Genomic DNA, 16,596 nt, shown 5'->3' with positions numbered 1-16,596 from the left:
TATAACTGCTTTAGAAGGGTGACCTTATTCTGTCTTATAACCTCTGCACCTGCCAGTCATGTCGCAAGATCAACTCAAATCTTTGCCCACCGATGTTGAAGCACAATCACATAAAATAATTAACAAAAAATTATAAAGATAATAACAATAATAAATTAGCCATTATCCTTGTTCTTATTAATTACTTTATAATATATATACTTTCTAAGTTTTATTTATACCCTAGGGTATATGTAGTTTTCTATACGGGAGAAGAGATACATATTTCATCAGAAAAAGCAGATTATTTAACGACTATAAATAAAATAAATACATGACTGTAATAAATACAAAAATAAGATAGTATAATAAATAGTATACCATAATACAATAAATAGTAGTATGCGTATCCAACATCCAATCAATATCACATCCCGTCTTTGGTTTCATCTTTCATCCTTCTTTGCTTTTCTATGCCAATAATGCAATGCATCCCATGCTTGTCTTCTGTTCCCAGGTAGTAATGAACACAAGGGGAAGAAGAAGGGAAATTCAAGATCCAACCGACCAACCGTCCGTCTATCTATCAATCCATCCATCCATCCAAATGCACCGTCGATCGATCAACCGATCAATCGGAATGATGAGCCATGCATGCTTCTGGTTCGAGGCTCTTGCAGGGACACGGTATCGGAAAAACAATAACAACAATAACAACAAAAAACAAATCAAAACACTGGCTTTTCGGAACAAGAGGCCGTGACTGACGACATCTCCAAGAGAACGACCGTAGCGCCAGAATTCATGCATGCATGCATACATATACCCCAAGACAAGATGTACACCGGCTACTCCTGAACTCTCGAAAAAAGTATTAATGAAAAAAGACAAGAAAAGGACTCGATAACAAATGATACGAATGATATGCTCGAGAAGATAGACAAGTTGAGACAGATAAAGTCCCATGTTTTAGAATGTACCTAGGTAGATGACTTAAATCGCTAACCGCGATGGGGAAGGAGTTTCCGACCGAAACTGCGGAAGGCGTTCTTGCGACTGTACACGCAGTTAGCTTTCTGTACAATTATAGCCATTCCTCGACTTCTTACGAGAAAACTTACTTCTCCTCGTCCTCCTCAGCACGGCTCCGAGAACTGGTCGGACGTGGTGCTGTCAACGGCCTGGGAATAGTCTCTTCTGGATCGTGCTACAACAAAATTAGCATACCACTCTGGTACACGTATTCAAGAAAAACCAACCTCTCGAGATCGATATTCCACGCCACTTGCGGACTTGGCCTCTGATATGATGATGCTGGACTCGTGAGAACTCTGCGTGCTCGAGGTCTGGGACGTCTGAGACGTGTGGGACGTGTGGGACGTCGTCTGTGCAAGAGGATACGTGCTGGAATTGATAGACTGGTGCGTAGACGAGCCGGAGAAATCAGCAGTCGAGTCACGGCTTGCCAAACCCCGCGACGACGGATTCAGGGCAAGTTCCGAAGACGAGAGCATTTGAGACGAGGACGCCAGCTCGCGGAGGCGCTGTTGCTGCTGCTTCGTTGGTCGAGCATGCGAGAACTTGTTCCCCAGGATCGCGGGAGCATGGGAGATCAAAGCTTTGATGACATCCTTCTTGAGACGGAGAGCCAATTCCAGGTTCGACCATGTTTTGTTCCGATATTCGAGCACGGGCAGCCGGAAGACAAAATCATGGACATCTTCAATGTTGCGCTCGCCTCTGCCCTTGTAACTCAAGCAGAGGACCACGTCATTGATCTTGACGTGAGCCAGAATCATATAGTTGGACGCTCGAGACATCATCTGCGACAGATCGTCCGCCTGTTCCTTCTTGTTCGAGCCCCTAGTCAACGAAAACTTCTTGCCTTTAGACTCTTCGCCTGTATTGCCAGTGCCGGAAGACCCGTTCGTCAGGGTCTTGTCTGTCGATGACCTTGCTAGCGCCCGCAAACTGTCAACCGACTTCTTCTTTGTAGGGGCGCCTGACAACATGGACGTTGACGTTGACGTTGACATTGCCGTTGCCGGGCGATTCGAATAAATGCTTCTGTCTGATGGCGAAAGCCGGTTACTGTCCTTATTGGCGCGCGTCATAGTGAGACCCTTGAACCGGTTTGTGCGTTGTTGTTGTTGTTGCCCTGATTTGCGCTGATCCGGAAGAGATAACGTCGGCTGTAATCTCAGCTCGATCGATCCCGGCCCTGTCGATGTCTGAGAGTCTTCTCCTGAAGCGCTGTCCTGACTCTGCGGTGTCGAAACGAAATCAGTAGTCATCTCCGCGTCCGACCCTTCATCTCCGTCTAACGGCACCACCTGTTTGATCATGAACGGCGAGAAACCGCCATTCTCAAAAGCGTTTGCCCCGACTCCAGGGAATATGTATTCAAAGAGTTTCTGGCCCAACTCCCACTCAAGCTGGACCTTGAGCGGGAAGAGGCTCACCTCAAAGTCGTCCAGCACCGGAATGCCTGCGACTGCTTCTAACATGTACCATTTGACCCGAAGCATCATATCGTCCTGAGTGTCAGAGCGGCGGTTTGAATCAATGTAAGGGACGATCATCTGCGGGTAAATAGCATTCTCGAGCAGGTTCAAGGCATATAAGCGCTCGACCTCGATCAGATTATGATTGGAGCCGTCGCTATTGTCGGTGCGCTCGTATAACGCGTTTCGTAGCTGGAATTCCACCAAGGGTTCGTTTCTATCCCTCATCAGATGCCAAACAATGTCCGACGCGGACAAGCTCCAGCGCAAGACCGCGTTTGCCTTCGACATGCTGCGGTCGTCATTCTTCCTTTGAGACGTCGTGATGGCTTTCATGATAAAGAACAGCTCATCCTCGCAGTTTGTCAAGTCTCTCTCAAGCGCCAAGCGATCCTCCCAGCCTTGCCTGTCTAGGTATTTGGCCTGAACCTGGAAATAGTCTTTAATTTCCTCCAGCTGGCGAATCCGTTCTTGCAGCTTGAACACCATCTCGGGAGCACCTCTGAGATCACTGAAATCGGAAGCTAGCATTATCTTCTCCAGGCGCTCACTCCTCACCTTCTCCAAGGGCTCGCTGTAGAGTAACAGATCAAGGACAATGATATACATCGTGTAGTACTCGGTGGAATCGCAGATGGCTCTGACATCGGGAAAATCGACCCAAATCTGGTCCATCCGACCCTCGCTGTGATCAGGATGATGAACCGCCTCATCGTCGTCTCCGTCTACCTCTTCATTATATTTCAGACGAAGATTGTTATACTTGTCGTAACGCAGACTTGCAGACGTCCTCTGGATGATCCTCGAGAAGCCAAAGGGATTAAGTTCAAAATCAAACATAGCTTCCAAGGTCAGCCACGGTGGCCATGCCGATCCGGGAGGATTTCCATATTTGTTTCCAGCATAGAACTGAAGATGGGCCTTGAGATTCTTTTGCGTTGCGACAAAGAATTGCGCGCCATCCATGTCGAGGGCAAAGCGGCGCTGCACTAGACCACTAACATCATCCGTCACACGGCGTTTGTCCATGATGGACACGACTTTGAGCGTCATTCCCTTGGCAGCAACCAAGACAACAGACCGTGGATTTTTATCACTTTGCAGCTGGATCTGAGGAGCGATGAGGCGAAGATGGTAGCTATTCTGGGGCGTGAAGTCAGGAGAGAGACAGTCGCTGAAATCACCGGATTTTGGACGCGCTCGACGCTCGCCAGTACCCGCCGAGGGCGGTTCATCCGCGTTTACATATCGCTTTGCATCGTTCAACAACTGTTCGATGCGTTCCTCTACACTGTCGTCATCATCTTTCTCGTTCGAGGATTGTTCACCCGAGGTGGAGTCTGCCGAACGACCAAAGAACTCCTTGTGCTTATGTTTGTTCTTGCTCTGCTCTTCAACAATATCCGCAATAAATTTAACAGCTCGTCGCGACATGTAGTACACGAAACCGCGTCTCTGGGTGACTTGATGACCGTACCGCAAGATGATGTTTCTGAGAGAATTGTTCCATTTGACTTGTGGATTGTGAATTGTGAATCGGTTGTGGAACTCGTTAGCCAATCCATCATCGGCGGGCGCGAAGTCGCCATCCATTTCGGGCTCGTCGCCATCACTGTTAGACTCAGAGTTATCTCCAGTTCGTGACGACCGTTCGAAATCATGCTCTTCTCCTCTGGCATCAAGATGCGATCCGTCTTCGAAGGCCAGCTTTTCAAGACGGCGAAGTACGGCTCTGAGAAATTTCCGCCTTCTGGCAAGCGACTCGGCCTGCCGAAGAAGCAGATCGTGCTTGACTTTCAAGCCTGAATCATCGGTGCTTTCCTGTGCAAGCAGCTGGGCTTCGTGCTCGCTAAGAACACGTTCATGGTTCTCGGCCTGAGCGTCCAAGGTGGCAAGGCGGTCTTTGATGAGCTCCATCTGCACTCTGCGTGGATCATTGTCTTGGGCCATGACACATTCATGTGTGGGCTCATCGCCAAAAGGACTGAATCCAGTGTCTGCTGATGTCGTGTCACCATGATCTGTTTGCCGGAAGTAAGTAAAGCGGGGTGTATATGCGAGAGGTAAGATCTGGGTTTTTGGGTTTGATTCTTGCGGAAGGATCCAGTCCAACTCGACAAAATCATCCATGTCAATCCAGTTTAGGTCCTGATCAGGGATTGTGAAACGGGATAAATCAACCGATGGGACAGGTTGCTGGAATGACGAAATTATGTCATCCGTGTTGCGATCGAGATCTTCGGCAGTCGTTCCCTCGATACTGGAAGAGACAGCCCTGAAGTCGGCCGCTTCAAAGTCCAGTTCGGCACGGTTGATCCGCATTGCACTGGATTTAGTCTGTTTAAGACGGCCCTTGATCGGGTTGTTGACTTGCTCACGCCTTTGATGAACATCGAGTTTAAAGTTGGCAAGGCGAACTTTCAGACCAGTAGCAGTCACAACCTCCTCTCCATAGTCCTCCGGATCCTTATGTTTGTAGATGTGCGAAACAAAAAGAGGGGAGAGAAGTAGCTTATACTTGACAGTCGCAAGATGGCGACCAAACTTCTTGCTCGTCTTCGTGAGACCAGGCCAAAGAGGCCCCTGGCGGACAGGCAGTGACATAACTCCGGAGAAAAGGGACCACCAATTGAAGAAATGAGTGAAAACACGAGGAGTCAAATGGACCGTGTTATAATTTGTCGATGGCGGCCGCCTCGAGGAGGGTATCTCGATGTTGGTTGGAGCGCTGATAGCGAGAGACAAATGGATATGATCACTTCGAAAGCCTCTAAACGCGTCATAGTCCTGCAGTACCTATCAGCTTGACGCAGATGACCATATTAAACACGCAATGGGCCGTCTTACCTTCATCTGCGATTCATCGATATACTGGGGATTCTTAAGGACTACCTCATAGTGTGGCTTGAAGTCGGAGGATCGGCCGTGATCTACATCGCGCTCGAATACCAACCCTGCGAGCCATCGAACACTACCAGACAATTTCATCACCACCTTCTTGAACATGGCCGCATTCCTCGCACTGGTTGTGGTGAAGGATTTTGAGTCGTCGGCAGCATATTCGTACGAGGAACGTGCTTCATGACTGTAATCCGGCACAGCGAGCACGTACTCTCCGCTGGTGACGGTCATGAATTCTTTTGGATCATCGCTCGTGTGTATATCCCATTGGACATCCTTGCGCCAGCACATTACAAAGCCCGCTCCGAAGCCCGTTATAATATACGGGTCGCGAGATCCTACAACGCGATCAGCAAGAAGACGTTTGACATAAAGACAATAAATAGGTAAATCGAGGGGCATACCTTTCAGTCGCAGATGAACATCACCGTCACCTTTCCAGCGTATCCGAATCCGCGAATGGAAGCTTAGCCTTATCTTGTCCCAGAAACCAACTCGGTCGGAAGGATCAACTTCCGGCTTGGTGAATCCTTCGATAATCTTCATCATGTCCTGTATAACTGGTTGATAGGACATGCACCAGGTGATGCTGGTGGGAAGACTGGTGTTGATTTCAAAAGTCGGCTCAGAGTATGTCTTGACAGGCGCAACAGTCCGTCGAACATTAATGAACAACCCTGGTGTCGTAGAACCGTCAGGAAGGGTTGTCGGGGGAACGACGCAAATTTGAAAGTCCCGTGTGGATTCATGATTGCGAAATTCTTCAGCGATGACGAAATTCGTCTTCAATGACCAACTGGGCAGCCGAGTGGACTGGCCAGGACGCAGAGCAGGAATATGCAAGAGATCTAATGGGTAATCTCTCAAAGTGACCCGAGCTTCTCCCATATCCAGCTGGATGCTCATGGGCACGAGCAAAGAGTATTGCATATCCAATGGCATCCCCTTCCCGATGTTATGGAGGAATTGAGGGTATTCGTTCAGTGGGAAGGTGGGCTTATCAATCACGAGGTGCACGTCACTAATAAGCGCCGACATCAGACCAGGTCTATCCGGAATGGCTAAGATGGTTTCATTATCCTCGACGTCATCTGGCGGTTCATCCGCACCGGCAAAGAGATTCCTGATCTCCCGAATCGATTTGTTCTGAAATTGCATTGCCGCATCGATTTTGCTCTTCCAGCTTCGAGAGTTATACTCCTGTAATCGGCGCCAGGCCTCTGTTGCCGACACTTTTGCAGACGAAGAAATTTCAGCGTACCCTTCCGAGTCATACCGACATCGTCCTTGTCTGCCACGAGATTCGAACGATCCTCTGGGAAGTCCGCCATCTATGCTTGCGCTTCTTCTCCTGTCATCACTCCTACGGTCAAGGTCAGGGTGGCTTGACTGCGCTCGGAATCGCGGAGACGCTCGCCGTTGATCCGCTTCCTGAAGCTTCTGGGACTTCAGACGGAAAGCTTCCTCCCGCGCTAGGCGGTGCCTCTGCTCGACCAGGCCCGCGCGATAGATGCAACCGAGCTTCCATTCGAACGCATCGTCTTCGAGCTGGAACAGTAAAGCTCTGCTGCGTAACGATATCCGAGGCACTTTCTTTGGACCTTCTGGCTCTCTTTCCAAAATGTCCTCGTCCGAACGCGTCTTGAACCGGTGGTTGAGCTGTTTCACAGCTTTGACAGTGTTGATGATGTTGTCGAAGACGTGGTGCATGATCATGTCATGAGGAACGCCCAGCCGAATGAAATCTGCTGATATGTCCAGAGACCTCTCTTCTTTGAGATCACGACCTTGCATCCTCTTACTCTCTCGCAGGTCAAGTCTAACACTATTCATGCTCATCACCCGTGCCCAGATTCCTTTCAGCTTCGGCGCTTCAACATGTAGACGTGCTAGGTGACATCTCATGAAGGGAGCAGACCAACGGTGACAGCCGGCTGCCAAACCATAGATCTGTAGCATCATACGAGGGTCAGCAGGCATGATACCCTTGACCTGTACGAGACTGGCTTTGAGATCAACGGTGGTGAGCTCAGCACGTGGTTGTCGTGGTTGCGGGACCTGGAATGAAGTTTCTGTGAAATTCTTGAATTGATAGTCGGTCGTAGGTGGCACTTTCTTTTCTGCGGGAGCAGGCATAAAGGTCTCCTGAAGGACAGACGCAGCTGTCCCAAGAGAATAGTATCTGTATAGGGAGAACTCCAGATAAAGAGCTCGAATAACCGAATTGACGTGAAAGATTGGTCCCTGAAGGTCACTCTGTGTGCTCAGCGACACTTCGAACCGAGGAAGAGAAAGGAAAGACTCTGGTTCCATGTAGTCCTCGGATTCGATAGCGAAACCTTCAAGTCCACGCACGTGTATGGCCAACCTTCGGCCATCCGCGCGACCATTTTGGGATCTCCTGGGAGGCGATGTCGGCGGAAGCCGAAAAGTATGGTCATCCCCCCCGACAGTAGAATGACTTGGCGTACGCCGTTTTGGTGGGGGTTTAATTGGCTCAGTCTTCTGAGCTCGATAGTCGGCGGTCCACGATTCGAGCTGTAGCGCGATTCCACGGGTAGTTGTGGATTCGCCAGGAGCGGCACCGGCAACCTCAAAATTGAGCTCCGTTGCTTCAAACTGCACTCGGGAAAGCCAGGGCGGAAGACGTCGTAGTAGACTAGGCTTCTGTTCCACTGTCGGTATGGCGACCTTTTTCGGCTTCACGTGTGTTCGGAATTGCTCGATGACCTGTCGGATCCCCCGATTCACGTCTGCGTTGACCATGTGGACAGATAAAGAGTTCAGGGTTCCCGACACAAATACACACACCTCGGGAGTAGCAATCAGATGAACCCTGACCTCCAGTTTCTGCGTGTTCACAAGATTATGCTTGACACCGGCTGGTGTCTGATAATACAACTGATGTGAAGCAACTCGGTATGTGGATGATAAAGAGTACTGAATACCAGCTTCTGCGGAATGCGAAGATTCAATATCTAGCGATATGGAGGAGATGGAAGAGATCAACATGTTGTAGTCGCCAGCGTCAACAGCTGCGTCCTTCGGGATTGGAAGGACAAACCGCACTACCGGTTCGTGCACTGAGAGCTTGATGCTCGCTTTGGGCAGTAAGCGGGAGATGATCTGATGGTTGGCTCGTTTCTTGCCACGGTCTGAGGACGCTCTTGCCTCCGCCAAGCGCAGGATCTGCGAAACGTGGCGCGGCTCCAGGTCGAGAGAAGGAGAGGTAATCACCAGGTTGGCAAAGAGGACGTTGGTGTTGCGCTCCGCCGGGGCGTGCTCATCGGAAAAGTTGACGGTCTTGGAAGGCAGTGTCGTCTTAATTGTTGTCGTGGCCATGGGCACGTATAGGAGTCTATCCGTCGCTCCGGAACTGTCATCAAGGCTGACGGAGAGCGAAATGGCGGCAAACAGCGCTTGGTGGGCAACATCATTACGACGAAAATACATTCGGTGAGCTGGTGCATTGGGGTTCATGCGGTGTAGATCAATGCCAATTTCATGTGTGACCAGATTGAGTTGCATTTGCTTCTGGTCGACCGAGAGGGAAGGGAGTGAACGTGATACTCTGAAGAAGCTCAGAGCAACCTGAATGTCCTCTATGCCGCGTAAGATCGAGCTGACGAATTCCTTGGAATCGGCAACGGTCTGGACGATGACCTCCTCTCGCGATCCAGGCCGATCCAGCTCTTGCACAAAGTCCGCAAACGATATCTTAGCGTCGGTCTCGCGGGCCGCCTCCGCTTTGGGATTCGTCTTTTTAGACTCTCTGATCTTTTGAGACAGTATCATCAGGTCATCATAGGGGATGTGGAGTCTTCCGACTCTGACCGCGACGGAGGTATCCCTCAAGCCTTCCAAGTCTTGATACATATGGCCATGAATATTGAGCTGTAGATTATCCAGCAGTTCCATCGGTTCCCGACCATCCACTGCCAGCAGAATATTCCGGACGGTCATCATCCATTCAGCGGGCCGCAATTCAGGAGATTGATCCTTCTTGTGGCGAAAGAGCCGGCCCCTTTCGACCATCTTGCGCCTTGTGTCCACTGCTATGCTTAATGACCCAACCTGGATCTGTCCCGCATCGACAAAGTGGATGGTGGTGTTGACAGCCACCACGTCGATCATAGCCAACCAGTGGATCTGCCGATGCAGTCGCTTGATTCGATCTTTCAACCGCGTCAATGTTTTCCACGTCTCACTCCGCGGTTTGGACGAGGAGCTTTGAGTGGAGTCGGAGTTGGCATCCTGATGCGATCCATTGGGCTGCGGGGTTTGCGACGGCGAAGTACCCTTTCGAGGTGTTTTCTCGTCGCTATCTCTCAGGGTTCTGGGATCTAGGGTCACTTTGAGCTCTGTCAACCGGAGGCTGATCCATGTCGGCTGGGAGAAGGACGGCCGATGTAGTGACAACCCTAGCCCCCGGATATCAATCTGGACGCCCTCCCGGGGGGCATATGCGATCCGTCGGAGGGAGAAGTAACCGATTCGCTGAATCGAGACGCCAGTGGCAATGCGAACGATAGCGAAGACGATGAAGGAGGAGAGGTAAAGGAGTAGGATTCCCACCAAGACGGTGGTTGGGCTGTAAAAGGACATAGTGGCACTCGCTCGGCTGGGGGAAGGAACACGCCAGCTTCGCTCAGCCTAAAGACTTCGGAGAGACTGAGCATCGATTGTGTCACAGACAACGATTCAATCGATCATATGGATTCGCAACGTATCTCTGCCTGCAATGCATCTGGATCTTTGCTTCTGGTGGTAGATTCATTCCTGACGAGTCGTGAGACAGGCGGGCACAGGGCGGGCAATGTCAGAGGGATCGAGGCAGCGTGCCGGACTGCAGAGGGGTGCGATCGGGGAGTGAATGTTGTATGACTGGCATTCTCTGTGTTCAACTTCAGTGTATCTGCTCTGCGGGAGGTCCAATGTGGGCGAAGAGCCGCACAGCGACCACCAGCTGAGACAGCCAGATATGAAATAATGAAAGTTTGGGGATTCTGACGGAGGCCAATGATGCCGTTAACCGGACTGGAGGACACGAGGCCGAGCCAAGTCCTGGCTCTGCTGGGCCCTATGGGGTAAATCCTCCTAATCCTCCTAATAATCCTCCTGGACGGGTCTCTCCTGCCAATCCCGCCGCCGGAACAGCCGGCTGCTCCTTAGAACCCGCTCGACAGCTTCTTGTTTCCGCGTTCGACGGCGACTCCGTACTCCGTAATATCGCCCGAACTGTCCACACTCCAGTGTTTCCCTGGGAAGCTACAATTCACGAACTTCAGACGGTATTGTGCAGCAGTCTGTGTATCTTGTAATCCTGCCAACAACTGGAGATTACCACCACGACCGTCTTTGGCACAAACGGGAAGTCTTTGCGAATTCACTATGCCTGTGATGGCCAAGATTTACGTACGGAACCGGTGATCAATAGAGCTACTTTAGGAGGTTACTAGGTAGAGGAACCGTTCCACTCGAGTCCCGCGCAGGAGGAGAGCTGGCGGAATCCGGCATTTCATGGGCACGTGACACGACATGCTGTCTGTTTTCTACTGAATTGCTTCAGACACTGTAGAAACCAAACTCCGAAATATCACCGGTACGAAGAGTGAGGCAAGTTTTCTCTGCCAGAAACGTTCCGGACAGATGTAATTGCGTTCTGGGATGCTGGACATCCCTAACAAGATAGGATTTCCGACAGACCCTCCGGTGTTCCGTCTGCAATATCGGCTCTCCTGCTCAGGCGTGCCAGACTGCTGGGAAATTCCGTTGTGGAAAGTTGATAATATACGTTCAATGACCATCGGTCTTAGGAACGATTCTGTGGACGCTGGTCCTTAGACTCACGGTTTCCTGCCATCTTTTCTTGCTGAAGTTCTTGTATCTTCTCGTCAAGAATCGCAATTTCAGCTTCAATGCTCAGGAGCTTTTCGCTCAGGATATGCTTGAAGTCGTCATCCGACAGAGATCGCAGTGGAACCCACTTGGAATCGGCTATGCGCTGGAGAATCGGCTTTGTCGACGTGTTTGCGCTCTCCAATCGCCATTTCTCGATCGCGTTCCAAGAGCTCTGTCCGAGATAACCCAGAAGCGAGAACACCACTACGCCGGGTATAAGTCGGCCTCCTATTGACTAGGTCAACATCCAGCCTCAGAAGGAGAAAAAAGGTAGATTGAAGTTTACCCATTAGTCGCGTAACACCTCCGCCAGCAATGCCGCCGGATAAAGCGCTGGTGTAAGCTCGCTCTTTTGGGGTGGCATTGTCTTCGAAATGAAGTTTGAGGATATTACTCCTTATCCCTATTTCATGAATCAGCGGAGTCCAGTAAGATGAGCCTCGTCGATACTGACACCAAAAGGAGCTCCCAAAAGCAAACCAGTAGATACCATGGGAGATAGAACGGATCACCGGGTGCGGTGATGAGCGAAGAACGCCAGAGACTCCTCCATAGGTAAAACCACCGAATGCTAAAAATAAAATCAGTCAATGCCACACCCAAGATTCAGTAATAATAAAATCATGACAGATGCAGTGCCCATTGAGGAGTTAGGAGCAAAATTCAGAGCAGGCAAGGGTACCAACCGCTTAATGCGCCGACTTTCAAGGACGATGACAGCACTTCGCTGTCCGTCAAAGGATTCTGCTCCTGATTTCCACCCATCTTGTCGGAGACCCCATCCCGGACGTTCTCAGCACTTCATCTCGTTGGGAGCGTCTGCAGTCTGAGACGAGTTTGGAAAGCTTCAATGCAGCGGGAGGTAACAGATCGGTTTGTCATATTTGCATCTGTGCACGTGATGCTCGATTGCAGGAACAAGGAAGCGTGACCTCATCAACAATGGGCGAGATGGATACGATGGAGGTCAAATCCGAAGGTATCTACACATGCATATTTTTACTAACGTGTCTGTGGTTACTAGAATTCACTACGTATTCAAAAATCGACTACTGTTAGTTGTTTCGACAGAAGTTTCGGTAATTGCATACCCATCTCTTTCCCAACAGGCTGGCACATCCTTCAAAACTGAGATTGAACCTTGATGCTGTTGGGAAAGAGGAGGAAAAGAAAAAAATAGGCAGAGAGCAAGCTATTCTACGGAGTACAACGATCAAGTTGCTCCCGGAGTCCCTCCTGTAAACTACTCTGTAGCGATCCCAACCGGACACAAACGCCGTAGACGCCAATCCAGCTATCGCAGGACAGAGGAAATCCTGTCCACCAGCCAATACGATCAATGTGTTCGTGAGCAAACTCGGACAAGGACGAACGGCTGCATTTGATCGCTCAAATCACTGCAAGGTAAATGTTAGCGCCTGCAGGCGTCCCTCGGGTTGGAGAGCAGGAGGAAGTCTGAGGCGACGGGAGCCACGTCCCACGTCCCACCACGGGAAATTCGCTGAGGCTCTGCGAACAAGGGAGAGCAAAAGACAGATAAGCAGGAGTCTCCATACAGACGGTAGAAGATAACTGTATAGTATATTTCTATTTTTGACGAGCAGTTGATCGTCCTGTTTACCTCAATTTGTAAGGCTCGCAAACGGCATCGGGGCGAGGCAGAGGCCACACGGTGGCTTCCGTCGGCACGCACCCGCACCACGCCTCAGGCTGACTTTTCTAGCGTCATCACTAAAAATTATCCTCACGGAGCATCGACTACTTTCCCCTCGCTCGACCTTTGTGGAGTACCACTGCACAACGCACCATCCGACTGATTTTCTGCGGCCTGAGACTTACTCGGACCGCCGCTACTCGCACGCTTGTGACTGCTGTCGCTGAAGGATCCGTCCATCTTTCAGCGCTTTCCTTCTCGCGAAAAAAAAAAGCCGAAAAAAAAAAAGAGACGCGCACAAGTCGCTGGGCGCGTTTCCTGTTCCATCAACCGCAATCATGGGTGCGTCCCCAGAACGCCTCCAATCCGATCGCCGCTCTTGGGGGATGGAGTTCGATATTTTGAGATTGCAGCATGCTGACTTTGCGTATCTGCAGCGCCGAAACAGAAAGCCCAGAAGATGTCCATAGGGACCTTCTTGGCGGATGAAAGTGGGTGGTCTCGTTTGCTGCGGGGAGAACAGCGAGTCGCTGACATGGAGCAGATTTTGGCTCATGGGCCGATGAAATGGAAGATATGCCTTTGCCAGGTGAGTTGCATCTGTCTGCCTCTCGGATCGACGTCCGATGCTAACGAGATCCCACATTTAGCCGGTATGCCTACTTGTCTATCGAACTTTATTTGGAATATTTGCACATGCAGCCCCTCACTAACGAGCTGAATAACTCAGCCCCTCCTGAGCCCCGACCGACCTATGGAGGCGAGCGGCGGACTGTGAGCTCAACTGCTACTGGATTTAACGGTTATGGTGGTACGGGTTCGATCATTCGTGATGGATGGATGCATTATACTGACGCTTGTGAAGAGCGTGACCGTGCCGGATTTGCGCCTCGACCGGAGCTGCCTCTTCCTACTCACCCTCCATACACCGCTCACATTGGCAACCTGTCGTTTGACGCCACCTCCAGCGATGTTTCGCAATTGTTTGCCGACTGCCAGGTGACGAATGTTCGCATAGTCGAGGACAAACTGAACAGGACTCCCAAGGGATTTGGCTACGTGGAGTTTGCTACCGTCGAGGGATTGAAGAAGGCTCTTACGTATTCAGGCACGACTCTTCAGGGACGGGCCATCAGAGTCAGCATCGCGGAGCCACGTACGTCTTCTCCTTGGAAGTTATACAATGTATCTATGCTGACGATCAAGATAGCCAAGGAACCTCAGCAACCTGCCCGGGATTTGAGCGATTGGACGCGCAAAGGCCCTCTTCCAGATCTGCCGCCCACGCGCCGTGTGTCTGACCGTCCTGGGTTTGGCCGAAATTTCGACAATGTGTCAGAAACAGGTAGCGAGCGCACTAACAAACGCTTCGAATCGAGTGATGGCAAGGTGAGAGACTTGAACAACTGGGAACGAAAGGGTCCCTTGTCGCCAATTGCTCCAACTGGAAGGGAAGGCGGTCGCCCGCGTAGCAATGAAGGATCGGGATTCCGACGAAGCTCACCTGCGTGGGGTGAGGGACGGTCTCAGGACGGCTCACGGCCTCCGCGACGTGACTTCCATGACCGACCGGAACGGACGCCAACGGCGGCAGAACTCGACAACTCGTGGAGAGCGAGAATGCGGCCGGATCCCCCTGCTGCTAAGGAGCCTCAATCACCTGCAGCCCCGGCACAGCGGCCGAAGCTGAACCTGCAGAAGAGAACGGTCTCTGAAAGTGAAACGGCCGCCCCGCTCCCGCGCACAGGAGACGCAAAGTCCAATCCATTTGGAGGCGCACGACCAATTGATACTGCTGCAAGGGAAAGAGAGGTTGAGGAGAAGCGCGAACGCCAACGGAGAGAAGCTGAGGAACGAGCAAAGGCAGAGAAGGCCGAGAGGGCTGAAAAGCAACGGCTAGCGAGGGAGCAGGCCAAGGCGGAGAAAGCGGCGGCTGCAGATGCCAATGGTTCCAAAGAAGGTGCCTCTGAGGCCCCTCAAGGAAAGAACTTCGAAATCCTCCGGCGGGCCGGTGAGGAAGAGAATGGCATGACTGCGGATGCTGATCCTGAACCGGATGAGGCGGCTGCAGAGTCGGCGAAGGCGGAGTCGACACCAGCCAAGGAGACCACTGCCAACTTGCCGCCGAGCAAGGCCAATGGCAACTGGAGAAGCACTGCTGCTCCAGTGACGGACACCCCGGATGAGGAGGGTTGGAGCACTGTCTCTTCGAAACAACGCAACAACCGCCGGGGGGGTGGCCGCGGATTTGCGTAAGCAGTAGCCAAGGAAACATCTGCTGTTTCCACAACGCTGAATCTTCTCGACTGATCTCTTCTCTTCCGGTCTTGATGCAAGTACGAGCGACGTCGTTATGGGAAAGTATCTCTTTCTCTCTCTGTCTTTTCTCTCTTTCCTTCGGCAGCCTGAGATGGCCTACAGAGGAGCCTCTCCGGAGGAGCCTGGTTTTGGTTATCTTGGCGGCTGCGGGCTTTGATTCCTTTCGTAGATCATTTTCTTCTTTATTTGTTCTCTTCATTGCGACCCTTGTCTGGTCCACGGTGTTTTTGTCTGTTCGGGTCAATTCCCTGGTGCAACTTTATAATGCAATGCCCATGTCGTTTTTGTCTTCAGCGCAATCAATTCAAAAGTTTCCTTACGTTGAGCTTCAAGTTCCGTTGTGCCCATGACTCAACTCAGCATTTCAGCCGTTGAGGTTATCTATCTATCTACCTAAACCATACATCTATGCATAGTATAGCATAGCCTTTGCGGTCCATGCTGAATGAAGGGGTGTATGTAAAGAAAGAGCAGAAAAAGAAACGATGTTTCTGTTGTTAACTTTGTGTTGGTTTTCGCTGCTTCTTCATGCTTTTATGCTTTACTCTCCTCTTAATTATGTTTGTCTCTGTCTCATCTTGACTGGGCGGGCGATGGAGTAGGGAGTGTTAGGTAGGTAGGCGAGTGCTTCAAGCATTTTATTTTCCTCTCTATAGCTGAATTCATGAGGACAGTTAGTCAACCATGAAACTGGAGAAGAGACTACCAAGTAGGAAAGATGGGCTAAGAAAGATAAGCCTCTCCAGCTGCTCCCAATGCAGGATCTTGCGATGATTTTTATCATAGGCTGCTTCTTCAGTGTCGTATGTTCGTTCCTCTCGCAGTTTACCCCACTGGCGTTAGTTGTGATTGTTTTTTTTTTCTTTTTCATCTCTTCTCTTGTATTCTCTCTCTGATAAGCAAGCAAATACACAGGTGACAGTTAATAAAGTAAGAAATAGTCACAAATGGGCTTTCTTTTTTCTGAGTATGTATTCATTGTCATTGCACTAGGACTCGCTATCTCTCAGCAAGACAGAGAGAGTTAGTTCAACATAGACCCAGTATGTCCCCCAGTATACTCCAGTATCATATAGAATTCTCGTCTCGGTTTCCTTTCTAGCTGCTGAGTATTCAATTGATTCTGTGCAACTGTTGTAAAATAAAATACGAACAGACCTACCTAGATAGGCACTGGGTAGAAGGCTGGAAGTGGAAGATATATCGATCAATGAATGGCTCTAGATGGATGACAGATAAGTTATTAAACGAAAGGTAATTCAAGCAAGCTATTAAATCTCACTGATGCACAGTACAGTACTTTAAGAGCAAGTAAGTATTGGCCCAAGATCTCCGTTG

The 16,596-nt window shown here is 50.5% G+C and overlaps 3 protein-coding genes across 3 annotated transcripts; 1 reads left to right on the top strand and 2 right to left on the bottom strand.

The window, feature by feature from the left end:
- Nucleotides 1–980: 980 nt before the first annotated feature.
- Nucleotides 981–9,989, bottom strand: VTN77DRAFT_5245 (uncharacterized protein; the record flags this gene model as incomplete). The annotated part of the gene is made up of 5 exons (XM_069421393.1): nt 981–1,035; nt 1,101–1,186; nt 1,239–5,270; nt 5,331–5,722; nt 5,789–9,989. The coding sequence occupies 5 exons, from the start codon at nt 9,987–9,989 to the stop codon at nt 981–983; spliced, it is 8,766 nt and encodes a 2,921-aa protein (XP_069277060.1).
- A 1,207-nt stretch (nt 9,990–11,196) lies between these two features.
- On the bottom strand, nt 11,197–12,050 carry VTN77DRAFT_5244 (uncharacterized protein; the record flags this gene model as incomplete). The annotated part of the gene is made up of 4 exons (XM_069421392.1): nt 11,197–11,513; nt 11,572–11,688; nt 11,740–11,856; nt 11,972–12,050. The coding sequence occupies 4 exons, from the start codon at nt 12,048–12,050 to the stop codon at nt 11,197–11,199; spliced, it is 630 nt and encodes a 209-aa protein (XP_069277059.1).
- A 1,227-nt stretch (nt 12,051–13,277) lies between these two features.
- Nucleotides 13,278–15,195, top strand: VTN77DRAFT_5243 (uncharacterized protein; the record flags this gene model as incomplete). Its single annotated transcript, XM_069421391.1, has 6 exons — nt 13,278–13,281; nt 13,377–13,430; nt 13,484–13,528; nt 13,670–13,750; nt 13,805–14,095; nt 14,150–15,195. 6 exons carry the CDS (start codon nt 13,278–13,280, stop codon nt 15,193–15,195), a joined length of 1,521 nt encoding a protein of 506 aa, XP_069277058.1.
- Between the last annotated feature and the right edge of the window lie 1,401 nt (nt 15,196–16,596).

Source organism: Rasamsonia byssochlamydoides, assembly GCF_041956645.1.
Source record: "Rasamsonia byssochlamydoides strain NRRL 3658 unplaced genomic scaffold VTN77scaffold_38, whole genome shotgun sequence".
In the NCBI taxonomy this organism is placed as follows: Eukaryota; Fungi; Ascomycota; class Eurotiomycetes; order Eurotiales; family Trichocomaceae; genus Rasamsonia; species Rasamsonia byssochlamydoides.
Note: the sequence above shows the minus strand (reverse complement) of the source record. Positions and strands in the feature narration are given on the sequence as shown.